The sequence below is a fragment of the Pleurodeles waltl genome, chromosome 3_2, assembly GCF_031143425.1.
Source record: "Pleurodeles waltl isolate 20211129_DDA chromosome 3_2, aPleWal1.hap1.20221129, whole genome shotgun sequence".
In the NCBI taxonomy this organism is placed as follows: Eukaryota; Metazoa; Chordata; class Amphibia; order Caudata; family Salamandridae; genus Pleurodeles; species Pleurodeles waltl.
In genome coordinates this window covers 53,932,554-53,960,335 of record NC_090441.1, presented here as the reverse complement: position 1 = coordinate 53,960,335, position 27,782 = coordinate 53,932,554, and the positions used below count along the sequence as shown (strand labels likewise).

General features: G+C 45.0%; 1 protein-coding gene across 2 annotated transcripts in view; it reads right to left on the bottom strand.

Moving 5' to 3' along the window:
- The window catches only part of RFFL (ring finger and FYVE like domain containing E3 ubiquitin protein ligase), a 345,152-nt gene that overhangs the window by 82,846 nt on the left and 234,524 nt on the right, over positions 1-27,782 (bottom strand). For both annotated transcript variants that reach the window (XM_069226760.1, XM_069226759.1), the window contains exon 5: positions 26,760-26,843. In XM_069226760.1, coding sequence (XP_069082861.1) covers positions 26,760-26,843 — 84 coding nt within the window. The remainder of the gene's footprint in view (positions 1-26,759; positions 26,844-27,782) is intronic.

The window sequence follows — 27,782 nt, the reverse complement described above, 5'->3', positions numbered from 1 at the left end:
TGTGTGACCTATAACATCAACGCTGGTTGCCTGATTCCCCCCCCTAGGGCTTATATCTTAAGGCAGTAATTAAACCCCCTGCCATATTTCTCTAAAGACCTCGTTGGGAATGATGGTATATAAGGAACATGAGTCAACCATTAGTCTACTTTGCTTCTTCTAACCATGAATAATGCTTCAAGTCTGTTAATTCTGGCATATTGGTCATTTCAGGCTCCATCACTCAAACACTCAAAAAAAATTGTGGCCGATCCATAACTGTTCATTTTTATCTTCTCGACCTTTCAAATCGTTGACTATCAGAATCCTAGTTTGTGTTGTCTTCTGGATCAGAATCCACCATTGCAATGTTGTCCTTCCTTCCAAATATACTCAAACAACGTGCCCTTTCCTGCTACATTTTCCACACTCCTTAACAATTGCAAAACACTCTTTGTATTCTGGTCCATGGTATAATCCTTCACACCTATGTCACTTTCTTTGTGTTGACCCCCCTGAACGGTTCTGACATGGTTTCGACCCCTTACTCCAACTCACTGTAACACTATACCATGCAACACTGTTTGATGTTCTTCTGATGTTTATTCTTGCATTTGTGTTTTGCTGGCTTCCATTAGCCATAGCTACTTCTAGAATTTTCATAGTTTCAACAGTGCATCTCTTTTACACATGTCTGCGGTTCTTCCAAAACCTTTGCTATGGTCATGGCCTCTTTAAGAGCAAGGTGACTTATTGCCCATGGCGTTCTTGTACCTTCTTACTGGAATACTGCACGAAGAGCTGGTCTCTGATCTCTGTCAATGTTCCAAACTAACATTTAGCAACCAACTCCCTTAGCCTTGATACAAACCCTCTGGTTGTTTCTTCTATTTTTTAAGGAGCAGTGCAAAAATGTTTTTTTGCATTGTAACTGTATTGACAGATCACCCAAACCTAACCTGAAGTGTTTGCTTAGCTTTTATATGTACCTAGATATTTGTACCTTGAGCAACTACAGCTTGTGATAGTACTTGAAAATGAGGTAGCCTTCCTTGCCTAATTATGTATTTTTTCCTAGAAGGAAGATAGTCTAAACCAGTGGTTCTTTTGACTTTTGCGGACCCCCATTTAATAATTACTTGAGTCTAGTAAAGCCCCCCCCTCCTAATTTTATTACAAGACCAGAGGCTCCGATTATGCATTATTCGTTTAATGCTACTCCACGCAGCACTTTCAAGCAAATCACATCACAAAGAAAACATTTCAAAATAGAACCTTCAATACACATAACCAGTCAATGTAGACAGCATTCAGCCTATTTTAAATACTGCACCTTGCAGATAAGTACAAGAGTAGTTATAAAATTATACTTATCATAATTTTTTTGTATTTAATGTGTCTTTTACTCTGTATCGTTGTGGTTACCCTATTGAATAGCATTTAATTGTACTATTTATTTTATCATACAGAATAACATTTAAATGTACTATTTATTTAATTTGATATGTGGTCTGGTGTAAGCATACAGGGTAATGAGTATCACACTCCGTAATGATGGTTAAATGTGGTATGCATTCGTGGATTTTCAATTACATGGTCCTACGTTCAACTAGCGGCTACCTCACTGTGCCCAAGTTCAACTCGCCGCAATCTCACTGTGTTAAACTGAGATGAAGACACGATTGGGCTGCGTTCAAGCAACGATCGGTTTCAGTCGAGTCGCACAGCTCTAATCAAGATGAGTAGGCCTCACAAACCGCAACTGGCTCCAGCCAAGACGCAGACGACACAGAGGAAACATTGCCTTTAGAGGAACGTGTTGGGCAACAGCAAGCTGTCCCAACGCAAGACTCTGGCTCTCAATTTTTAATTGGTGGCAACTCTGTTGGATTCCCCAATATAACGGAGATGTTTTGGAGATCGTAACGCGTCATCTGTGATAGTTGACAGTTACGATCTGAGCTGATCGTTATCCCTCTCAGCTGATTACCGCTCGCTATTCGTCGCGTTGGTCCTTTATCTGACGATTTTAGATTCATTCCTGTTGAAACCTGCTGATTAGTTATTTTTCATTTTTATAATTATTAATACTTTTAAAATAACAGAGCCATATTAAAAAAAGGAGGGTCAGAATTAATTAAGCATATTGATAAGCCAGAGAGAAAGAGATCCTGGTTTATAATTTTTTTTTTTTTTAAAAGGGAGGTCAAAGCACCTCAAACAGAACGGAGGCCATAAGCGCTTCAAAGGGAAGAGGAGGTCTAAGCACCTCACAACGAAGGGATGCCCTACGCAGCACAAAAATGAACACTACCTCTAGTAGTGGGTTTGACTTGGACACTCCTAGTGAAATGCATTTTTCTGATGTGGGTGAGGAGGAATTCCTTACTGAAAAACCTCTAGATGAATATGTCCTGGACCTTCATGGTGATGATTAGTTCGATCTGGACAATTAATTCATGGATCCTTACTCTTCCTCACAGCATGTGATCATGGATCCTCTGGGGGAGGAGATGTTTTCACCAAACAATAGTAAACATCCTATAAGTACGGAATGGCGCCCACAAGAACATGTAGCAAAATTCATTAAAAAATTGATTCACAATCCTCTCAACAAGCGAGCCAGAAATATTTTAAAAGCGGAATGCTCCCATCCTGTAATTCATGATAAAACTTGCACGACACCCGACCTAGACCTGGAACTCATTATGTTCCTATTCCAGTTAGGTAGAGACCCGAGGAAAGGTCTTTAAAGGTACTAAAATCACGACAAGACCAACTCCTAGAAGTAGTGGGTCCTTTGGCTAGGATCACTGATATGATTGAGGAGGCTCACATCAATGAGTTACCTTTAGAGTTACCTTTAATTAAGAGGATGGAGCCAATTGGCAATGGTCCTTCTTGGCAATGCTAATGCTGCACTAAATACTGAAAGGAGAAGAGTTGTCTTACTAAGGATCAGTCCGAAACTTAGTGCTCTGGCGGAACGCAAACCTTCTCTAAACCCAAAAGGACTTCTCTTTGGAGAAGATATGATTAAAACCTTAAGCAAATATGTTGCAACTTTTACAGTCTTAGACAAGGCTCAATCTAATATGCGTTTTTGGAGTGGGTCGGCAGAAGGGGACTTTCTGTCAGCCATCCGTCACAAAGGCCCCATTTCTACAGCAAATCAAGAGGCTTTGGTAGGGGATAGCAAGGTAAAAATGTCTCCGCCCAAAGAGGAAGAGGCTTTTGTGGCAGAGGCAACAGAGATCATGCTCAACCTTCCTCAAGCTATCAGAGTAAGTACCACAGATTTTCCTTCTTCCCAGGTAAAAGTGGGCGGTGGCCTCAAATTCTTTTTCCACTTTTGCGAGACAATAACGCAAGATCCTTGGGTTTTAGACACCATCCAAGGTCTAAAAAAAGATTTTTACAAAGAACCTTTCCAATTAGTTTGCCCAAAAGATCTATTCCTAAATCAAGCTCAGAAAATCATTGTGGAAAAAGAGATAAAAAGCTGGTTGTTCAAGTACCTTTATCTGAAAGATTATTCCGAAGTACACTATTCTTAGTAGAACAAAAAGGACAAGGGTTGGAGGCCCATGATCAATCTAAGAAATCTAAACAAGTTTCTAATTTACAGACATTTCAAGATGGAGGGGAGCCATCTTCAAGAGACTTGCTGTTGAAAGAAGACTGGCTAGTTAAACTAGATCTGAAAGATGGCTATTTTACAATTCCAATGATCAGGGAACACCAACCTTATCTTCAGTTCTTCTAGTAAGGTCACCTTTTTCAATTCTGCCCTCTGCCATTCAGTCTCTCGTCAGCACCATGGTGTTTCACGAAAGTTTTGAGGGCTGTAGCTTCCTATCTCAGAGAAAGAGGCATTCAGATGATCATCTATTTAGATTACATTTTGATTATGTCCCAATGTTTTACGCAGGTTGTGAAGGATTTGAATACTGTCATATCCCTCTTAGAGAATGTGGGTTTATTTTAAAAAGAGGAAAATCTGTATTAACAGATTCCAGATTCCTGGATCTCACCATAGACACAGTCAATACCCTTCTTTTGCTGCCCTTGAAAAAGATCGCGAAAATTCAAAAGGAGATAAGGCTTGTACTCAGACAGGAGAACATTTAATTGAGAGAACTAGCCAGACTTTTAGGTCTTTAATCTTCCTCCATTCAGGTGATCTTTCCTTGCCCTTTACACTACTGTGCTGCAGAGGATAAAAGGCAAAGCCCTTCAGGAAGCTTTGTGGTATGGGGTCAAAGTAGCCCTAGATGGAGAGGCCAAAGCAGAGCTGTCTTAGTGGTTGGAAAACTTGGATGCATGGAATGGCAGGGCAATTTTTGGTTGTTCTCCAGATTTTGTACTGGAATCAGATACAAGCTCACTTGGTTGGGGTGCTCGCGTTGGTTCTCAGGATACTGGTGGGTTGTGGTCATGTGCAGAGAGGTCTCATCATATAAATTATTTAGAACAAACAGCTGGGCTTTATGCCATTCTGAGTTTCAAAGAGTGCTTGCAAGGCAGAGCGATGTTACTCAAGATGGATAATGTTTCTGCCTCTGCATATATAAATCGTCTAGGTGGGACAAGATCTACAGATCTTGCAGATTTAACAAAGAAACTTCGGCTATTCTGCTTAGAACACAAGATCAACCCGAGGGCAAAATATTTTCCTGGGAAGGCAAATGTAAATGCAGATGGGAATTCAAGGTTTTTGCGAGACTACAGCAATTGGAAACTGAACACAGATTATTTCAGAAGGATAGTGAAGATCTGGGGCCCCCTAAAGTTAGTCCTAACCGCGAGCAGACTGACTCATCAAATAGAGAGTTACTTCAGTTGGATGCCAGGTCCGGGAGCCCTAACGGTGAATGCTTTCCTTCAAATTTGAAAAGGAACCAACGCTTATGCGTTTCCCCCCCTTTGCAATGATTCCGAGGGTTCTACAGTAGGTCCGACAGGAAAGGGGCTATCTTGTCCTGATAACTCCATTTTGGGTTTCACAAGCTTGGTTCCCAGCCTGTATGGAACTAGCTTGGGACACACCATTCTTGATGACCGCAGAGTGAGGGATTCTGCTAAACAAGGATGGAGAGGACCATCCGCTGGTCCTGAGTGGGACGTTGAACATTCTTGCCTGGAAGGTGTCAGGAAATCTAGATTCATGTCAGCCCTTTCGTGTAGAGCTGAGGAACTACTGGAGGAAGCCTAGGCACCAGGGACACATAAAAGATAAAACTAAATCTGGAAATCATGGGTTTGTTGGTGCTTGGAAAGGGATCTAGACACCCTGGAAGCTCCTATAGTGGAAGTGTTACATTTTCTAGTACAACAATTTGACAGGGGCCATAGTTATAGAACAATGAACTGTTATAGGTTCGCAATTTCTGCTGGACATAGTTTTGTCAGTGGAAGGTCTGTTGGGAAGAACATTTTAGTCTGCCGAGTGCTCAAAAGTACAAGTTATTTACCTTTGGTAATAACCTGGTAGAGACATTGGGGGTCATTCTGACCCTGGCGGCCGGTGACCGCCAGGGTCACCGACCACGGGAGCACCGCCAACAGGCTGGCGGTGCTCCCGAGGGCATTCTGACCGCGGCGGTTCAGCCGCGGCCAGAAAGGGCAAACCGGCGGTCTCCCGCCGGTTTACCACTGCACTTGTGAATCCTCCATGGCTGCGGAGCGCGCTCCGCAGCCATGGGGATTCTGACACCCCCTACCGCCATCCTGTTCCTGGCGGGTCTCCCGCCAGGAACAGGATGGCGGTAGGGGGTGCCGCGGGGCCCCTGGGGGCCCCTGCAGTGCCCATGCCCATGGCATGGGCACTGCAGGGGCCCCCGTAAGAGGGCCCCGCAAAGTATTTCAGTGTCTGCTAAGCAGACACTGAAATACGCGACAGGTGCAACTGCACCCGTCGCACCCCTGCAACTACGCCGGCTCAATTCTGAGCCGGCGTCCTCGTTGCAGGGGCATTTCCTCTGGGCCGGCGGGCGCTCTTTTGGAGAGCGCCCGCCGGCCCAGAGGAAATGTCTGAATGGCCGCCGCGGTCTTTTGACCGCGGTGCGGTCATTCAGCGGCGGTACCTTGGCGGACGGCCTCCGCCGTCCGCCAAGGTCAAAATGACCCCCATAGTCTAGTTGCAGATTCCTTAACTTAGAATTTCCCCCCAGGCGTCAGACTGGATCCGGAGATTTTTTCTTCGAGCAATACCTTTGCGCATCGTTAGGTGGCGTAGGTTGACTTTGCGGGCGTCGTTGGCATCATAGTCGCCGGGATGACGTCGGGAGTTGTACATAAACGCCGCCTCAGCTCAGTGACGTCAGTTTCTTTTCCCGACTTTACACGCCAAAGCACAGAGCCGCAAAGAACACTGAAATTGGTGCGCCAGAGCTAAGGCCCTGAAAGGGGAAGCCCTGTCCCTAGAAATCAGTTTGCAAGTGGGGAGGATGGATGGGTGGGTTAGGAATCTGCAACTAGAATATGTCTACCACATATATCGTTACTGAAGGTAAGTAACTTGTACAACTGATAGAGACTTCTAGTTGCAGATTCCTTATATTAGAATAGATACCCAAGCAATGCCATCCTCAGAGGTGGTCCAAACTAAGATCATACTAGAAAGTCCTGCAGGACCAAACTATCAAAGTAGCCATCCCTATGGACCTGACTGTCCAGGCAGTAATGTTTAGTAAACGTGTGCAAGGATGCCCACGTAGCTGCCTGGCAGATATCCAGGACAGGAACTCCACGTGCTAACGCAGTGGAAGCAGCAGTTGATCTGGTGGAATGAGCGCGCAAGCCCGCAGGGGGTTGCTTCTTTGCCAAAGCGTAGCATATTTTGATCCAAAGAAGTACCCATCGTGAGATGGTATGTTTTTGCACTGCCTTCCCTTTCTTCGCACCCACGTATCAAACAAAGAGTTGATCGTCCACCCGGAAATCTTTAGTACGACTGAGATAGAATGCCAACGCTCTTTTTGGATCCAGGTGGTGGAGTCTCTCCTCCTCATGAGAAGGATGTGGAGGTGCGTAAAAAGTAGGCAAAGTGATGGACTGGCCTACATGAAAAGGCATAACCACTTTGGGAAGGAAGGAAGCCTTACTGCATAACACCACTTTGTCAGGCTGAACAGACAAAAATGGGGGCTTAGAAGATAGAGCCTGAAGCTCACTCTCCCTGCGAACAGAAGTGATGGCAACAAGAAAAACGGTTTTGAAAATAAGGAGGCATAAGGGACAATTGTGCATTGGCTCAAAAGGAGTACACATTAAGTAAGGACAAGATTGAGGTCCCACTGAGGCATGATAAACGGAGTGGGAGGAAACAAATGGGTGAGGCCCTTAAGGAATCTACAATAGGAGACTTAAATAGTGAAGGCAGATAAGGCAACCTAAGAAAGGCTGAGATAGCCGATAAATAACCCTTAAAAGGTGCCCAAAGCAACACCTTGCTGGGCCAAAGAAAAAATGAACAAAAGAACCTCAGAAAAAGGAGCAGAGAGGGGATCAACAGATTTGTTGGTACACCATGCCACAAATTTATGCCGTTTTGGTGGAGGGACGCCTGGTTGCCAAGATTACATCACAGACTTCGGGTGGAAGGTCAAAAGCCGGAAACTGTCGTCGCTCAAGCTCTACACATGAAGGTGAAGATTGGACAGGTTTGGGTGGAGAACCGTTCCCTGTTGCTGCGACAGACGATCCTCCCGAAAAGGCAGCCTGAGTGGAGGATCAGCGGCCATGCTCAGTAGATCTGGATACCATACTCTCCATGCCCAGTCCAGAGCCATCAAGATTACCTGGGCCCGGTCGTTCTTGATCTTCTTGAAAACTCTGGACAGAAGTGGTATAGGCGGAAAGGTGTAAAGGAGGACGGAGTTCCACTCAAGACGAAAAGCCTCTCTGAGTGAATGCCGCCTTGGAAACTCCAACACGCAAAACAGCTAACATTGCGCGTTCTCTGCGGAGGCAAACAGATCTAACTAAGGCTCTCCCCACTGTTGAAAGGGACCTTGCTCCACCTCCGGATGGAGACTCCATTCGTGATCGGCTATGCATCGACGGCCGAGTTCAGCTGCTCTGGCGTTCAGAGAGCCCGTCAGATGTTGACCCACCAGGGGGATGTCCTTATGTGCCAGCTATGTCCAAAGGGCCAGCGCCTCCTGACAAAGGGTCCAGGACCCTACTCCGTCCTGTTTGTTGCAGTACCACATGGCGGTAGTGTTGTCCGTGAACATTTACACCACTTTCCCTTTGAGAGAGGGAAGAAATGCTTTCAACGCAAGCCTGATCGCCCAGAGCTCCAGAAGACTGATATGGAGCCCAGATTCCGCCAGAGACCAGAGGCCTCTGATCCCCGTCCCTCCCATGTGGCCGCCCCATCCTAGAAGTGAAGCATCCATCACTATGAATAAATCTGGTTGGGGAAAGGAGAGGGATCTGTCATTGACCCAATGCCGATTCGAAAGCCATCACTGCAGGTCTTTCGCAGTCCCCTTTGAGAACTGGACCATGTTGGAGAGATTCCCCGGAAGCTGAGCCCACTGGAACTTCAAGACCCACTGCAGAGCCTGCATATGCCATGTGTCACAGCAGGATGCAGGAGGCCATAAGTCCCAGCAGCCTCAGAGTCAGTCTCACCAAAACCCAAGCTAGAGGCTGAAAGATCGGAATCATACAATGAATATCCTGGACTCGCTTTTGGGAGGATAGGCCTCAAAGAGCACTGTCCAGAACAGCTCAGATGAAAGGGAGTGCCTGAGAGAAAGTCAGGTGTGACTTCTGCATGTTTATGGTGAACCCCAGCATGTGCAAGAGGTTTGCCGTAGTCTAAAGGTGGGAGACGACTGTCTGGAGCGAGTCCGCCTTCAACAGCCAATCATCGAGGTAGGGGAAGACTGAAACCCCCAACCTGTACCAATGAGCTGCAACCAATGCCATCACTTTTGTGAACACCAGAGAGGCGCTGTTAAGGCCAAAGGGGAGCACGGTAAATTGAAAGTGCTCGTGACCTACGTAACGTCTGTGGGCAGGCAGGATGGGAATATGGAAATAAGCATCCTGCAAGTCCAACGCTACTATCCAGTCTCCTGGGTCCAAGGCAGACAGGACCTGAGCCAAGGTGAGCATTTTGAGTTTCTCCTTCTTGGGGAAGAGATTGAGGGCCAAAGGTCAAGGATAGGACATAAGCTTTTGTCTCTTTTGGGCACCAGAAAGTAGCGGGAATAACAACCATGACCTACTTCGCGCAAAGGGACCCCCTCTATGGTTCTCTTGGTCAAGAGAGCCACAACTTCCTAGAGAAGTGCCAAATGATCCTCTGGTATACAACTGACTGATGGAGGCATGGTTGGTGGGGCAGACTCGAAGGGGAAGGAGTAGCCCCGTCAAACGATCTGCAAAACCCACCTGTCTGTGGTGTTGGATTCTCAGTGGGGCAGGTGATGGCGAATCCTGCCACCAACTGGACCAGAGTGAGGGGACGGACTAGGAGGGTTTGGAGGCTACAGCAGGGGCAGGGGTGGACTGGGCAGACATCTGGTTCCCTGTCTCACGACCACGTGGGATTCCGCACCCCCAGGCATGCAGCAGCCGAACAGCATGGGTGGCACGGTGGCTGGGAAAGGGACGTGACAGGGAGCCCCTTCCATGGCCACGAAAGGGCTGAAAGGTGGACTGTTGAAGACGAGGGGCAGTGGAAAGGCCGAGGGACCGAGCCGTGGCCCAGTAATCCTTGAACCTCTCCAGGGCCAAGTCCACCTTGGCTCCAAAGAGACAGGAGCCATCAAAGGGCATGTCTGTTGGACATCCCCTGAGAAACCAGATGTTCGTAACCAGGCGTGGCGCTTCAAGGCCACCGTCGTTGCAACCGATCTACCCAGAAAGCCGGTCGTGTCCAGCCTACATCGGATAGTGAACTTAGCCGTGTCTCTCCCATTGGTCACAGGTTGGGAGACGACAGCACAGGCCTCCTCCGGTATTCGAGGCAGAACTTGTGTGACATTATCCAGTCTGATGGCTGGGTGAAAAATCTAAGGTAAGGAATATGCAACTAGCAGTCTTTATCAGATGCATTTTATTAAGAAGACCTCCAAGATCTAAAAGTACACAACTCTTTGGGATGTTAATCTAGTCCTTTCTATGTTTTCCAAATGAGCTAGCAATAGATATATAGACTTGAAGAGACTCTCTATGAAAATGGCCTCTCTACTTTGCTTGGTATCTTGTCGAAGAGTGTCGGATGTAAAGGCTTTAGAGGTAAGTAACAGTTTATTATATGTTTGGAATTACATTTGAGATTACAAAAAGAACAAAGACAAGTCTGAAACAATCTTTATCCACAATTTGATTCTTGCAAAAAACTATGTGTAGGGAACTGCATGAAGGAGTATGAATGCAGGATGAGTGAATTTCGCAGTGATGGGAGTAAACATTTTTGATTTCTTTTGTTCAAATATTTAAAGCAGTTTCTACAGCTACCATTGCTAGATGGGTTACATGGACTATGCAATCAGCTGGCACTGATTTGCAGACGTTCCAGGCACATTCTATGAGAGGCGCAATGGCTAGCCAATCCTTCTATAAAGGTGGCAGACTGGAGGATATTTTGAGAACTGCTGATTGGTCCAATTCTTCTACATTCGCAAAACATTACTACAAACCAATTGAGCACATGTCCGATGTGGTTTTTAAGGGCTTCTAACATGCATAATGGGAGCCTCCGGTCTTGTAATGAAATAGTGATTCTCCAACTATAATGTCAAGAGAATCTGAATTTCATTTAAGCTACTGAGGCTAACATTATTCCTTCAACCATCCCAAATATATGAGAGTTGCATAATTATTATTTTTTTTAAATTGGGGATAACATATTGCTTTACATTTATTCAAAATGTATTATTCTAAATGTATCATTTTAAAAGTATTAAGCGTTATTTTAATTAAATGTACATATTTACGCCTTGAAATTGATAGAGGCAATATATAAAATTCTTAAACATACCCTTTTTTCCTGCAAGATAATTCACAGTAATATTCTTACGGTCAGATGTTCCTGTTGGTTTGTATGTTCTCTAAGGAAGAAGGAAGGAGATATCTACATGACTGGAAACTTTAAGAACGCTAATTTGAAGTTTATACCTTTCAAGCTTTTCAAGGCTCATAATTTAGAAATGCAGAATGCTGCCTACATATACTGGTTTTGTGTATTGAAGGTTCTATTCTAGAATGTTTTCATTGTGATGTGATTTGCTTTAAAGTGCTGCATGGATTAGCATTAAAGGAATAATAAGCATAAAGTTAGCCTCCGTGTCTTTAATGAAATTCTGATTCTCTTGGCATTATAATTGGAGAATTGCTATTACCCCATCCCCTGTCCCTCGGACTAGGGACTGAGTTATTGCCAGAAGCTAGGGACACTGGACTAAGCAATTCTGATGATTTGAAATGGAAAACAATACACAAAAATACAGTCACAACAGTTTATCAAACAAATACATAAATAATACAATATTTTATTTACTTTATTAATACATTACTAAAAAAGAAACATGTAAAGATTAAAATGTTAAAATGTTCTGTAGTAGTAGGGCGTGGCCAAGATGGCGGCGTGAGTGGACGCGTTTGTCTGAGCTCTGCCGCCCGGGCCCCAGAGAACGTCTTGCGACCCCGGACTTCGGAGGCCCAGGGCGTCTTGGCTTCGCGGCCGGTGTCGGGGAGTAGCGGGCGCCACGAGGGGAGTCGGGGACGCCCACAGAAGCGAGGGGCGGCGACGTTAGACCATGCGTCGCGTGGTGGCCCTGGTCGCGTGGTGAGACTCTGGACGCGGTGGTCCACCAGCCGCCCGTGGAGATGCGGCGATAGCCCAGGAGGGCCCCGTGGAAGTGGAGCACAATAAGGCCTGCGCCAGAGGAGTTGGTGCGGAGCAGAGTGCGGGGAGGCCCCTGGAGGCCGGTTCGGCTGTTTTGCTCTTGGCCCCCTGGAGTGCGGGAGCTCCGAGCGAGAAAGAGAGCAGACCTGGGTATTCCTGGGTTGCTCCTGCTTCGGGGTGGAGGAGCCTAAGGCGGCGCAGAGAGGCTGGGCCACTAGTCGGCGGTGCGGTCGGCCCGCGGTGGTTGTGTCTGGAGCTGGGGGCAGCTGGTGAGCATCGGTTGGCCTGAGAGCGTCTGGGAGCGGTGAGGGGCAGAGCTGTTGGCTGGAGCACGGGGCCCAAGGTGATAGGGCGTGGACGACCGGCCCCACGGAGGACAACGTGAGGAGGCACTGCTGGCGTGACAGCACGGCCACAGTAGGGGGTCTGGTGTGATGGCGTCCTCCAAGCCCAAACGTGACCAGTCAGTGAGATAAATGTTGGCCGGATCCCGCCCGGTGCCGGGTGGATCTGTCGAGGGGCAGACGCCGACGAAGTCTTCAGAGGTGCGAGGGGAGATGGAGCAGGACGACTGGGCCCCAGTCACAAAGGGTTTCCTTACCTACTTGTTTGATTAGCTTCGGAGTGATTTGCAAGACCTCGTAGGGACATTTTCCAAGAGGTGAAGGAGTTGCGAGTGGAAGTCACGTCCCTGGGTGAGCGGGTGGCACAGGTTGAGGATGGGGAGATCTCCCGCGGCGAGGAAGTGGCAGGCATGCAGCAGGAGATCATACGTCTGCAGCAACAGCAGGATCTTCTTCAGATTGCAGTGGGGGACTTGGAAAACTGGTCGCAAAGGCTTAATATCCTTATCAGAGGTGTGCCGATTGGGGCTGAGAAGGAGGACATTGGAGATTTTGTGGTGGCGCTGTTCCATTCGGTCCTTGGCCTGGAGGAGACACGAGAGATTACGCTAGACAGAGTTCATCGAGCGGGCCGCGCTGGTGGGACCGGGGACCGTCCACCCGCTATTCTAGCATGTGTCCACAACTACGGGCTTAAAGAAAACATTTTGCAGCGGGCCCGCAACCTTCCGCAGATCCATTTTAGAGGGCACGAGCTCCAATTATTTCAAGACCTCTCATTACGGACTTTGCAGAGGCGGGGAAAATTTAAGCCCATTACAGAGCATCTACGAGCGCATGCCGCGTCTTATTCTTGGGGTCATCCTTTCCGCCTTATCTTCCCATGGGAGGATCAGCTCCGACAGGTGAAGTCAGTATCAGAAGCAAGATGGATTATGTGCCTAGAGGACGATAGTCAGGACGCTGACACGAGTGTGGAGGTGGCTGCTGGGGACCGCCCGTGCTGGTGGCGAAAGGAGAGAAATAGGAAACAGCAGCGACCTACAACGTCGGAGCAGGCGTTAGAACGACAATCTGCATTGAGTAGTGTAGCCGCTGTGACCAATGCTTAAGGGAGGGGCGGCTGGGGATGGCCGTGCTGATATGGTTCGCACTAATTCTGGTCTAACGACCATTTGTGACGGGTCTGGGCGGCGGAGTCGTTGGACTTTGCTTGACGAACTTGAGTGGTTTTACTGCCCCTGCTGAGACTTTGCCTCTTTGGAGATGAGTGTTAAAGGACTTTTATGTTGTGAGCACCTGTTGTGCGTAACGGTTGTATGTTGGTGTGCTTCCCCTGGATTCTGTTCACTAGCTGTCTTAGCTGACTGGCCCTGTTTTTCGGCGGGGTCTCTGTGCTGTTCTGGGCTACGGCTTCCCCGATGGGTCCCTCCCCCCTGAGTGAACCTCGTTTTGGGATGCATGGTTATTAATTGTCTAAGCTTGAATGTCCACGGGCTTAATAGTCCGGCTAAGAGGTTGGCGATCCTGTCTGGTCTTGAGAAGTCTGGTAGTCATATCTGCTTGTTACAGGAGACACATTTACTGCCCAAGGACACATATCGCATGTGCTCAAGGTGGTTCCCTAGGCAATTCTGGTCCTCGACCTCCACAAAACACGTTGGGTGGCGATACTGCTTTCGAGGGCCTATACTGAGGAAGTGGTAGCAAAAATACATGAGGTGCAGGGCAGGCTGCTGGCTCTTAGAATACGAGTGGGGGCCTTCTCTTTTACCATTGCTTCCCTGTACGCTCCCAATGCGCAGCAAGAAACCTTCCTGAGAAGACAGGCTGTTTCTCCGATGCTTAGTTCGCCGGATGGCGCCATTTTAGTGGGAGGTGACGTTAACTTGGTGATGGATAATGAGATGGATCGGTCTGGGCACCGCTTTGGGTAGACTGGGGCGTTGACAGCGGCAGGGCGACAGTGGCTGGCTGAGTGTGGCTTAGAGGATGTTTGGAGGAAGGCGCATCCTACGCTTAGGGATTATTCCTTTTATTTGGCGGCGACCAAGATGTACGCACGGATTGACTTTTTTCTGTCCTCTCAGAAGTTTGTCTCCTGAGTTAGGGAGACCACAATTGAGTCTCGGGCCCTAACAGATCATGCTCCTATAACGGTGGAGGTTGCCATGGACATGGGCCGGGTGGGGAGTCCGAGGTGGCGCTTAAGGGACACGATATTGCAGAGCAGGGCAACGGAGGAGTCGCTCCGGCGCATGATTACGGACTATCTTAGTTTCAATGACGATGGGAACACCTGTCTGGAGACTTTGTGGGAGACCTTGAAGGCAGTGGTGCGAGGCAAGGTAATGTCACTATCAGCTAGAGATAATAAGGCAAGGAGAGAGCAGTGCTAGAGCAGAGGGTGGTGGTACTAGAGCGCTCCCATAAGTCCACTGGTGCACCTAGAATTTGGCGGTAGTTGGAGAAGGCGCAGTAACAGTTGAAACGCCCGGGCTGGGACAGGGAGGATTATGCAAAAGTGCGTCTCAAGCACAAATATTATACTGGGAGCAATAGGTGTAGGAAGCTCTTGGCGCACCGGTTACGAGCACAACACTTGGCGTCGGCAATAAAAATGGTCCGTTCCCCTTCGGGGGTAGAAGTGAAAACGAGTGACCAGATTGCGGAGGCGTTCGCGGCGTACTATCGGGGGTTATATGCGGCAGATGATCTGGGCGGTGCGGATCCGGATACATTCCTTGAGGGGATAGCAATTACCCCACTTGGCAAGAGGGAGGCGTCTTCCTTGGACCAGCCTATCAGGGTGGAAGCGGTCATCTCGGCAATCTCACTCCTAAAGGTTGGGAAGTCCCCTGGCCCCGATGGCTTTATGGCGCTCTTTTATAAGACCTTTTGCGCGGAGCTTGCACCGCTTCTGGTGCGGCTTTTTAACTCCTTTTGGAAGTCGGAAGTCCTCGTGCCCAGTATGTTAGAAGCCACTATTGCTGTTATACATAAGCCTGGGAAGGACCCAGAGGAATGTGCTTCGTATAGAACGATTTCGCTTCTGAATATAGATGCCAAGCTATTTTCTGGAATACTCGCCCACCGCCTTAATCTCTACATGCCGGGTCTTATTGATCCGGATCAGGCAGGTTTTATACCTCACCGACAGTGCAGCGATAACACGAAGCGGCTTCTTCATTTGATAGATAAAACCGGTCGCTCCCGCAGGGAGGCACTTTTCCTCTCTATTGACGCGGAGAAGGCATTCGATAGGGTTCACTGGCCTTACCTTTTTCGGGTGTTGGAGCGCTATGGACTATGACCGATGTATCTATCATTCATGTAGGGCTGTGGTCTCGGTTAATGGTACGCTGTCTCTGCCGTTCCCTACTGGGCGAGGGACTCAACAGGGGTGCCCGCTTTCACCTCTCTTGTTCGCGCTATATATGGAGCCTTTTGCGCAGCGTTTACGCGACAGCCCCTTGGTTTCCGGCGTTAAGTTCGGAGGTGATCACCATCTCATTACTTTGTACGCAGATGATGTGATCCTTACCCTGGCGGAGCCCGCAACTTCACTGCCTGCTCTAATGGCGATAGTCACTGGGTTCGGCCAGGTCTCTGGGTTCCGGGTGAACATGCAGAAGTCCCAGGTCCTTAGTTTGCTTGTAAGCCCGGAGCATGAGGAGGATTTGAGAGTCCGATACCCCTTTCTCTGGTCGACATCGCGGCTTTCCTACCTGGGGGTTGACTTGGCACCTTCCGTTGCAAAGACGGCAAGCTTAAATTATGAGACGTCAGTTCGTGAGGTGCGGCGGGACCTGGAGTCCTGGGGGAAACCTAAACTTTCCTGGCTGGGTAGGGTGTCAGCGGTGAAGATGACACTGTTGCCGCGAATACTTTATATGTTCCAGGCGCTTCCTTTGACTCCTCCGTCTCGGACGATAGCGACGCTTCAGTCTGCGGTTCTGAGATTTATTTGGGATGGGCGACCGGCGCGCCTCCCGCAACGGTTTTGCACCGCTCTAAGGGGGAAGGGGGGTTGGCGGTTCCCTGCCTTCTGTGATATTTTCAGGCGGCACAGTTGCGTTTTCTTTTAGAGTGGAGTCAGCCACTTACTGAGAAACATTGGTGCTTCATGGATCAGGCGGTGGTGGGTACTCACATCTGGAAGGAGCCTTGGCTCCGGCGTCGCCACAGGGCTGGGGGCCTCTACTCATCCCCGATTACGAGAGCAATGTTGTGTGTATGGGACACAGTGGCCTGTCGGTCGGGGCTCACGTCGTTTCCGTCCCCTATGACTCCGATAGGCGCGAATCCTGGTTTTGGGCCTGGTCTGCAAGTGGAAAGCCTTCGCCGTTGGTACAGTGGGGGTTGTAAGAGGGTGGGGAGCCTTTTTGATGAGCAAGGAGTGATTCCCTTCGACCAGATGCGGGAGACATATGGCCTGACAGAGGCAGATAGGCTGTTGTACTATCAGGTGCGGCACTGGGCCCTGTTGCCGGCTAATAAAGTGTTGATGGATAGACCGCTCACGCCGTTCTAGAAATGGCTGCTGACGAAGAAGGATGATAGACGAGTGATTTCAGAACTTTATAGGCTTCTGCAGGGGGTGGAGCATCCGCCTAAGTCTAAAGGGCAGCTGAGATGGGAGAGGGAGATGGAGAGTGAGCTGTTTGAGGAGGAATGGGACAATATATTTTATAGAGTACATCATACGGCCTATAATGCAGCGGGGACGGAGACGGCATATAAGGTGGCCTCTTATTGGTATTACACTCCAGCTAGGATACATGCATGGGATTCCACCAAGTCTAGTCTGTGTTGGAGGGGGTGTGGTAATACAGGTACACTTGTGCATCTGCTCTGGCATTGCCCCAAGCTTAAGTGATGTTGGGTGAGCATTACAGACGTTATTGATAAAGTGTTCCAGACCGAGATTTCTAGATTTCCATCGTACATTCTGCTAGGCCTACCCAACCCCCTCACCTTTCCCCTTCAATCGTTGAAGGGGCGACAGATGGCCCTGGCCCTCAATGCGGCACTGCAGTTGATACTAGCTTTATGGGGCACGGACAGGGTGCCAACGTATGTGTCTTGGCTCCAGAAGCTGTGGTTCATTTTAGCAATGGAGAAGCTTACCCTGGCTTCTCAGCAGAGTGGGAGACATAGGTAAGCTATGGAAACCGTTACTGAGCTGACATGCCCGGCTTATCGGAGGGTTTTGGGGCTGACACGAATTTCTTAGAGAGTGACCGATCTGGTGGGATTTGGGGAGGGCTGAGACAATGCAGTGAGGGGGGAGAGGGAGAGAGCAGGGGGACGAGAGAGGGGCACAGCCTCATGAGGGGAAGCACATTTTTTGTATTGTTCGTCATTTATATGTTTCTGTTATACTATGTACGGAGCTCTGAGCTCAACAGACTTTTGGGCTTTAGCCACCTCGTCCTTCTAGGTGACAGGAAGCGGCTGGCGGGGGGTCCTTCCTGGCGATAGAACAGGGATTCTGTGAATGGACTTACTCATGCCGGGCTGGAACTTTTGTAATTTGTTGGTTGAAATTTTACCAACCATGCTATGGTGCTCTGTACTTTTTATATGTTTAAATCAATAAACAGATTTGATCCATAAAATGTTCTGTAGAGGTGTGTGGAATTTGAAACTAAGTTTATATCCTCAAATTAATTTGTGGGAGCACTGTAAGGTGGGTGGCCTTAATTTAGAAAAGGTCCAGCTGCCCCACTGAAATTAAAATGCATATTTTTTTTCCCCGATTTGTTTGTGAAGTAAATAAAACATGGCGGGGTAAAGAAGACAACGGAAATTAACAGAACCTTAAGAAATAATACATGTTTAACCAGTATCAACACATAATCAAAAAATATTTCTATACTAGCAAATGGTAAGAAAGTAATGTACAGGCCTATTCTAGCATGGAATAAACAATATACACATGTCATGATTTATATTTGACTATCTCTGGAAGCTTAAAGAGGGACATATCATCAGGTAAATCAAAATCAGATAGTTCACTATGGGAGTTATGTTCATTTCAGTCGAGTCTACCTTACCCCACCATGTCAGGAATTTTGGTGACCTACTCTCCACAGTTTCTGAGGTCTTATTAACAGCCAATTTTTGTGGTGCCTAATTAACTCTGTTAAGTCATTGTTTAACTCGAAATCCAGGTGTAAGAAGCTGGATTATCATTTTGGGTGGCTGACTACCCAGCTTCAGGGCTGTGGAATTCCTATCGCCCAACGCCCAGACATATTGTTTGGGGTCAAGGGCAACAAGTTTTCATATTTATTTTGTCCTTGGGACAAGTACGCCCAAACCCCCTGCAGCACAAACCCTTTTGCTGTCAGTTTACAGAGAAGTGGTAATAGGAGTGTAAATATCTTAATCCTATTCAAACTTGTATTTATGGTTCATTAATGAAAAGACTTAATTATTAGGGTGAGCGCTGAAATAAAGGTTTTAAGGTCACACTGCACTACTGACAATTGTTCCAGTAAAAAAAACAAAGTGTACACACATTTTGGAAAGTTTAACAATATGAGCCTAAGTATAATGGTCCCAGAATGCTCTCTGATTATATGCCAATGCTGAGAGAAGCTTGTAAGCAAGACTGATGAGTCTTTGCTTTCAAAATAAAATGTTCAAAACAATGCAAGTAGGAATAAAAAACGTTTCACTACTATGAAAGTGTAGGTGCTATTTCTTTGAAGCGTCATTTAGTAAAATGTATTGATGCATGCTAATATTTTCAAAAAATATTCCTAAAAGAAAAATCACTGTAGCCATTTTCAATAAGAATATGGGAAGCATGACAATAAACAAGCACTGGAAAAGCCAACCCATCTGACATTTATTGTGAGTTTTTTGGTTTCGTCCTGCAGGGGGGCCCCTCAGCACAGTACCTGCCCAAAGTGAGTCTGGAGGGGAGCCTCCATGTTCTTTGCAAGGGAGCACTCTCCGGTTTTGTTATGCCACTGATTGTCACAGTAGTTCCTGGCACTGAACAAAACTACTTAGAGTGCCAATATGCTCTTTGTGGAAGAGCAGAATGCGGTCACTCACAGTAAAGCCAGGCGATAAATACAGAGAGAAATAAACGTTTATTAAAAATAAAATGTCTTTGTTAACGCTAGACCTAATTATTTGCAAGTTTTCCGGCCCTATTATATTAGTAGCCATGGCATAATCAGAGAGGCTATTATCAGAGGTCTTACATAATGAGATTGCTGCCATAATTTGTCACCGCACTACATGGCACCAAAGGGACAAATAGATTTTTTTACGGGACAAGCAGATTTCAGAAGCAACCTGTCCCATGGACAAGTAGATGTTTTGATAAATTCCACACCCCTGCAGCTTGTGAAATAATCTAACTCTTGTCAGTGTGAACCCTCTAAGTCTATAAATTAATGTAAGCTTAACACTCTGGTAGCTATGGCACAGAGCAGACACGCTTAACTTAGGGCAATGTGTAAAGTATTTATTCAATACCAAAACATTAATAAAATCAAAATTCAAAACAACAAACATCTCATAACCAAATTTGAAGAATAGAATGAAAGTTAATAAAAAGAAAATGACAAAAATCTAATAAGGGGAACAAGGGATATATTTTTTAAAGTTTAAACAGGAATAGTGCCACAAAGCACAAAGTGGCAATAGTAGTCAATGGTCTTCGTAGACGGGGACCTAGGCGCAATTTCAGGCTGGACAAGTTGGAGAGCGAGCTGGGTACACCAACCAACCAAATAAGTTCATCCTGGTCAAAAAAATAACCTCCTTACATTAGTCCCTTAAGTCCCATTTCATAACAGGAGTACACTTCTAAAGCACCCATGACCACAGAGGAAGCATTTTTAAGACACACGGCAGAGGCAAACAGCAGGGTCCAGTCCAGGACCAATTGTTGCCACTGGTCAACTCAGCAGTTGCAAGAAGGGTCTCTTGTAGTTAGTTTTATCCTTGTAGCTTGAACTAATGGTCAGCCTTTTGACTCTTAAATCCACTTCCTTGGCCAGGGTACAAGAGAGCACAGGTCCAGTCCTTCAGAGCTACTTTCAGGTCACAGGCAGCGGTTTCTGATCTTCCGCAGGTCCAGAAGCATTCAGAAGTGAGTGCCCGGAGATGCCACATTTATGCCAGGCACAAGGTAGCCGGTGGGAATGACTCCTGTGCACATCCTTACCAATAGGGTAAATGATCCTTGTGGCGACCCTACCCATGTTGGGCGTATTCAAGATATTTGACACTGTATTGCCAAAAAAGATCTTCACAGCCCCAACCCTTGTGGTGAGCTCAAAGGACTAATTCCTGCCCATTCAGGTTGACCTGTCAATCATAGAGACCTATCATGAAGCTCCTCAATGGAATTTTACACCTTATTTAGGCCAAGTACAAGATGGGGTAAGGTGGAGAATTAATGCGAATTAGCTTCCAGGAGCTCAGGCAGGGAAAAGGTTACTTACTAAAAGTTACTTTTCCTTAAAATGTTGGATTTTAATAACTATTAAAAATAGTTGTTTCATTATTTTACTAGCTAGTGGCATTACAGCAAATCAGTTTTAAGACTTTAATCGGTATGATGGTTTTCTACATAGGACAGCTAGGCTTGCCACAGTAAAGAATACCTTTTGGGGGCTAGTCAGTGTAAGGACACGTTAACATTACATGTCTACATGACCTACTTTTAAATACCACACAATCTGCCGTGTGGGCTACAAGTCCTACACATGGGTGACTTGTTAATATATAAAACTAAGGTTTTATTTGTCAAAAGCAGACCTGCCAACTTATGAACATTTTTTATAATGTGAGGAGGGGTGTGGGGTCTTAAAATGGAGCGTAGCTTAGTGATGATCATTGTTACAGTATTTATATGGCACTTACTACCCCTGACAAGGCATTGAAGTGCTATTTGGTGAGTAGCAAGCTACTCCAGAACCCAAAGTGGATTAGTGGTCTATTAGTCGAGTGAAAATATAAATTGTTATTGGGACACCTGCCTCTGTTATCTGGATGGATAGGATGATGGACGGCAGAGTTTGGCAAGGGTTGTTTGGGATTGATTGTTATCGGGAGAGGAGGACATGTGTGCCTGTTAGTTAGATGAATGTGATAAACAAGAGATAAAGTAAGAAAGAGTTTGGAAAAGGTTTTTTGGGGATTGCATAGTAGTATGAAAGCTTTGGTAGGAGTCATAGTGTGGAGGTAGGGGGATAGTTCAAAAGCAGTGTAGAGTGAGGCATAGAGTAGTGGTTTGTGAAGAGTTGTAAAGTTTTGTTTCCTCTGCAGTAAATGCAAAATATATAAACCTACAGCCACATAACCACACATATTAGGTATTCATACTAAGAGATATTAACATATTATGAATATGCATACTAGTTAAATGAACTTTAGGTAAAAGGAGCAAAATGAACTATCGCATAAAATCCTCCTTTAAGAGACACCATAATAACTTCAAGGGAATATATATATATATTTTTGTAAATTATTTTTTAAACAACTGGAAACTAAACATACGTTCAGAGAAAGGGGGTATTTGTAATGCATACTTTTGGGGTAATCACGCTCTACTGCAGAAAATATTAACACAAATTACTTTTATGTAACCACCAGTCATGGCTGGTACCCGCCAACTCATCAAATCTTAAATAAAGGGGAAGGCAGCACAGATTGAATGCATGACAGCTGAGCCCTGTAATTAGCTGAACTGAAATTATGCTGATGCTCTCTTGAATTTAACCGGAAAGAGTCTGAGTATAGTGACAGTTGCATTGCTCTTGGATGGCTAACTATAGCATGAGACACTTTTTAGTTCACTGCCTCCCCCCTTTAACAGCTAAAACAAAGCCTTGGAGGCTGCCGCCGATGTCCTGTGAAGGTTTCACACTCCGCAATGGAATCATCTGGTCAGAGCATCCAAACAATTACCTGAAAACATTCTCTCCACAAGGGATTCGAGCTAATTATTTGCACACCATATGATATCGGCTCCTCACCATGTTACCATGTGACAGGAAGCCTATATTGTGTGACACACTGTTCCACCGTTGGAAGGTCTGTAAAAAGTTTATTTTGACAGTCTGAATTGCAATTTTTACATTGTTAAAGTCAGGCTACATAGTTTAGGCCTGAAGCCATGTTTGCAGTACAACTGTAGTGGATGGCAGAAAAGATGTTGCACTCCACTAGTGCATTTAACTTCCATGCCCTGGGTACACCTTGTACCACATACTAGTGACTGATAGGTAAGTTAATTATTTAAAGGGGTTGTGGGTAGAATGGGGCACAGGGACTTTGTTGGTTATCAGGGAGTAAAATGAACAGAGTTCTAAAACTAGCAAAAATACAGGGTCCTGCAAAAGGTGAAAAATCTTGGGGGGACCATGCAGCAAAGGTGGATTTCCTACACTAGATATTTTAACATTTTAGGTTACCAGCTCAAGCCTGTCTTACTTATCAACTTTTTAGTACACAGAACATTACGGGGTGTCACTTCTAACTTATCCCTATTGAGCGAATAGCCTGATGCACGGGTCTATTGCTCATTATTTTCTATTAGGGCGGGTAAATATTCTGCATTTTTTGTGAATACCAGTGTATCATCAGCATAAGCTGCTTTTTTAGCTGTGAAAATATTAAAAGGTTAGGCCTGATAACTCCTGGTCTGCATTGATAGCAATGAGCAGTGGTTTTATTGCCTGGAGAAACAGGAATGGCAAGAGTGAACAGTCTGCCTTATGTCTGGTCGTCATGGTAAGGGGTCTGACGTAAAGCAACTAGCTTTTATTCTAGCTGTGGGTCTGTGTCTAGTACCATCAGCATCTTCATTAAAAGTAGGCTCATAGGTTGACTTTTTGTAAAACAGTGTGTAGTTAGGATCATGCCACCATATCAATGGTCTTTCACGCATTGAAGGCCACTGCAGGTGTCGGGCAGATTCCTGTAAGGGTTTTCTCTAAAATGTGTGCAAAGAGTCTGGTTTTATAACTTGAAAGCTTTCACTTCATGAAACCTATTTGTAGTGGTCCGATTAAGCGAGGGAGAAACCCTTCTAATCTTTTTGATAGATTTTGGGCAAAGACCCTACAGTCTAGATTGATTAATGAGATTGGCCTAAATTTTGTTCGGTTCTGTAACTCTTTGCCTTCTTTGGGGATCAGCATGGCTACTGCTTCTGCCATGGTTCCTTCACTCTAGCCTGAGAGGAACAAGGATGATGAGAGTGGACAGTCTTGCAGTAATGGAAAGGCATCAGAGTTTAAGCAACTAGCTCTTACTCTAGTTGCGGGGTCCACGTCTAATACCATGATCAGATTAATTAAGTGTGGTCCCTAGGCTGGCTTTTTCCAAAACAGTGTGTAGTTAAGGCCATGCCACCTTACTGAAGGTCTTATTCACATTCAGTTAACCCCCAACAGTAACGTATTAATTGCCCCACACCTTTTTTGTGAAATTGTATATCTTCAGTTAACCCCCAACTGCCAGTTATCGGTTCCTGCAAACCCATTTTGTTCCGAATTGTGTCTGCAGTGCTACTGGTGTCTCACTGAAGCCAATCAGTTAGACACATCCTTTAGTCAGCCAGCATAAAGGATAGTTGATTTAGCTACTTGGAGGAACTCAGGACTCAATCAGTTATGTACTTAGGTGGTCAGAATAGGTGTCAATTTTATCGAACAGGGCCTTTTATATGCAGAGCGGTTAATAACATCTTGGATGCTGTGTTTTGTGTTGTATTATCATGTGCTTATTCTTTTCCTATCCCAAGTGATGAATTTGTGGTGGCATGCATACTCTAATATTTGCTCTGTATTGCAATACCTTAACTGTTAGTACACAATGGGTCTTAGGTATTTGATGTTATAAGCTGCCACTCTGTGTGCTTTTTCTCAACCAAAGTCTTTTTTTGATAGACAGACCCATTATTTTGGGGATCCCATCCATTACAAAGTCCACACAGGATCCATGACTGTCCTCTACTCCTTCTGGAAATAAAAAATATCTGGTTTCCCCTTCTATTCCTTTCTTCAGGTTCAGCTAGTTATTTCTGGGGCACAGATGTCTTGTTTTTAGTCACTAGCAGGTCCTTTTTGAATTGCTCTCTTGAGTCTTCTATGTTTCTAATTCTATTTTTAGTTTCAGTGAACCTACTTGTCAAGTCGCCTACTTAATATCACCTCTTATGTTCATAATCGCCACTTACAGTAGGACTGTACGTTGTTTGGGACACACCCATTAGTTAGTGGATCCAAGCCACTACGAAGTCCACACAGGATCCACGATTGTCTTCTGCTCCCTCTGGGATAAAAAATATACTCAAGTTTCAGCTTCTATTCCTTTCTTCGAGTTCAGTTACTTATGTTTGGAACGTAGTTATTTTGTTCTTAATCATTATCAGATACTTTCTGAATTGGGCTCCTGAGTCTCGTATGTTATTCTATTTTAGGTTTCAGCAATCCTACTCGTCAAGTCGCCTACTTAATACCACTTCTTATGCTCAAGATCTCCACTTGCATCAGGTCGTTTTTTTTCTGGTACTCTGGCACTTTGGTCTAGTTTAAGAGCATCAGAGAGTTTTTGTTATTAGTGTATATATTGTGCTATTATCAGCTGTCTTGTACTTTATTGCTGAGTCAGGATTTTGTGCATCTGTTTAACTGCAAGGAGAGTTTCTTTTTTTTTTTCCCCTCTGCCAACTATCCTAAATATCACTTTGTAGGTAAGACATAATTAGCAACGTTATGCTTCCACATATCAAGTGAAGCAGTCATAGTTTTGGCTTCTCAATCTGAAATACATGTACACTTTTATTTAGTTGAGCTAGTTGTTCCTCCTTTTATCGATAAGGGAATATGCGGTTCTTGCATGGTTGTGGACATCAGCAGCATATATCTACGCATGGTACTCCTTTGCTCTGCGTTCCATGGAGGCAAATCATGTATTTTTGTACTATTCTGTTCATCAAACTCAACTTCATCACAGGAACTCTGGCACAAAGTACTTGTATGCTGTTCTTTATGTATACGGAATGCAAATCTGTTATTCACATGCTAATAAAGAAATATTTTTAAAAATCTGTACAGTAGGCTGGCCTAATTCTATGTCAACCCAATCACATCCTGGATTCTGTACTTAAGTCTCAACTGGACACTGCATCATGCAGATGTATTCCTGCAGTAAAAAGTTTTCTGTAAAGCAATCAAATGCTCTTTGGAGATGAGACAACACTGCATAAACTACTGACTAACTTTGCTGCTTTACCATTTCTGTCAAGAATTGTGGAATTTTAAAGGCCTAAAAGATTAAGCTTATCCAAGACCGCAAACAGCTCATCTTTAATTATTCTACAGGCCACACTCAGATCTTCAGAAACTGAGATTCTAGATTTGGCTAGTGCTCGGATTAATAAAAATGGGTTCATAACTGAATTAAGGGTCTATGCCAAATATGACAAGAGAGTATGGAATAATCTAGCCATGAAAACAAGTACAACAAGGATGAATTAGACACACTTTGTCTGAAACTTGCATAACTGTTGTCAGTACGGTCTGCAGTTCCAAGGGATGCAAAGACTTACTCTCATCTTCTGAATCTGGAGCATCAGTGCCCACAATTTCTCTTGGACGTTTAGGGGGAGTTAACTGTGAAACAGTGTTAGAACAGTCTTGAGTTTTTTTCACTTGGTGTGCCTTTTTACAAAAATGCGCATCTTCACTGGTTAAACAGCATTGGAACTCTCAATTTATTTTTTCATGTTGTTCTGCAAAATGTTTGAAAAACTGCTAAGACATGCCTGGAGTGAGCTTTATCTGCTGACTTCAGAATACCTGTGCTTCTCAGGTAACAGAAAGTGTGCTACTCTACAGTGTAAAACATTCAGTACTATTAGGATGGACACGACTGTTAGTTAAGAAACTGAAAGACACAGATGATACTCAGAACATCAGAAAAGGGTTGTGGCTGAAGAGAGAATGAAACCATATGAGGTATACTCCACAATTAGGAGTCAGCATACTTCCCCAGGAGAAGGAAGAACTCCCCAGGCAATACCATATGATGAAGTAATATGAGGTATTTTAATCCACCACTTTCAATTTCAACCGTATTAATTGGTTCAGGATGAACTGATATTGAATGCTAAGAAACAACCTTCACTACAAATTACCCAGTCTAACTCTGTGAGATAAACATTTCTGGTACTGATGCAGGTAAAGCTTTTTTATAATTATTTTCCAGTTTCTTAATTTAGTGTTTCTTCTTCTTTTTTTACACATATGATGGAACTGGACCACAACAGTCTCATCTTCCGATTTACATTCTGATCCCTTTCTCTTTTTTGCATCTTTATAGAGCTTTTTGTGAATATCAGAATCATATTTTAACATCTTTGTGTGATTCAGAGCTGCACCAAAGCTAGGTGACATCATACAGCAGCAGAGTTTGATAAAGCTCATCTGTGAAGCATTGCTTACACAATCAGTGCAGCTAAATGAACAAACATGATACATTTTGATTGGTACAGCATATAGGAAATATGGGATTCTACAAACCTGCACCTCATCTTCAACTCCCCCTTCGGCCTGGCTTGCCCGGTCTGGAACCAATTGCGTAATGACAGGAACAGATCCATTTGTCTACAATAAAAGGGACACAAAATAAGAAAACATTACTCATGTGTAGAAAAACCTGTATTCATAGGTCCTTATTTAGAGTTCAGAAGGAATTTAAGATTCATTCTCTTCAGTAGAAATGTGGAGGAAAATCAACTTGATGGTTTTTCTTCAACAGACCTTCCATATGGTGTCCCTCTAATAGAGTGCCTTTCAGATGCAGCACTTGCTCCTGAAATTGAAAGTGTTTCCATACTACTCATTTGGAAATTGAGCAGTTGGTAGTAGTCAGTAGCTGCTAACAGTTTTAGTCAGTTTTTGATTTGCATAACCTATAAGTACAGAAGAGTTACAGAATCATGATACCACCAAAATCATGCATCATTGTTCTAAATGTTTATCCGATTGACTGTTGTCACTCCTGAATTGCAATACACAAATATTAGTCAAAATATTAGTTGCCAGATTGGATGACAGTTTTGCAGAATACCACAGAGCTTTCACATGGAGGTTTTGCCTGCAAACAGGCAAAATCTTCAGGTGAAACACTGGAGAAAAGCAAGCAAGAATCAGCAAGGTAAATTCAATTACTACATGCATCCCCTACCCCACACCCCCCCCTCACACCTCCCCTCAGAATTACCAGGATTCCCAGGAATAGTAAATCCTGAGATTATTAAGGGCCACTCATAATGAGGGGTCTAAATGCTCTCCATAGTCTGGAACAAAGTAAAAAGCTACCTTTAACTTCTCTTTTCAATGCATTGAGACAAGCATGTTTTTAGGCAGTTAAAGGGATAGACATATAAAATTCTCCAAGAGTATTATCCATAATCCATTGAGACAAGGGCCATTTCTGAAAGCCTTTCCTCTTTACTCCAGCAAAAACAACAAACAGCTGATCATCCACTTAGTTCTTAGTCCTACCAAAGTAGAAACTAAGGGCACAACTTAAATTTCCTT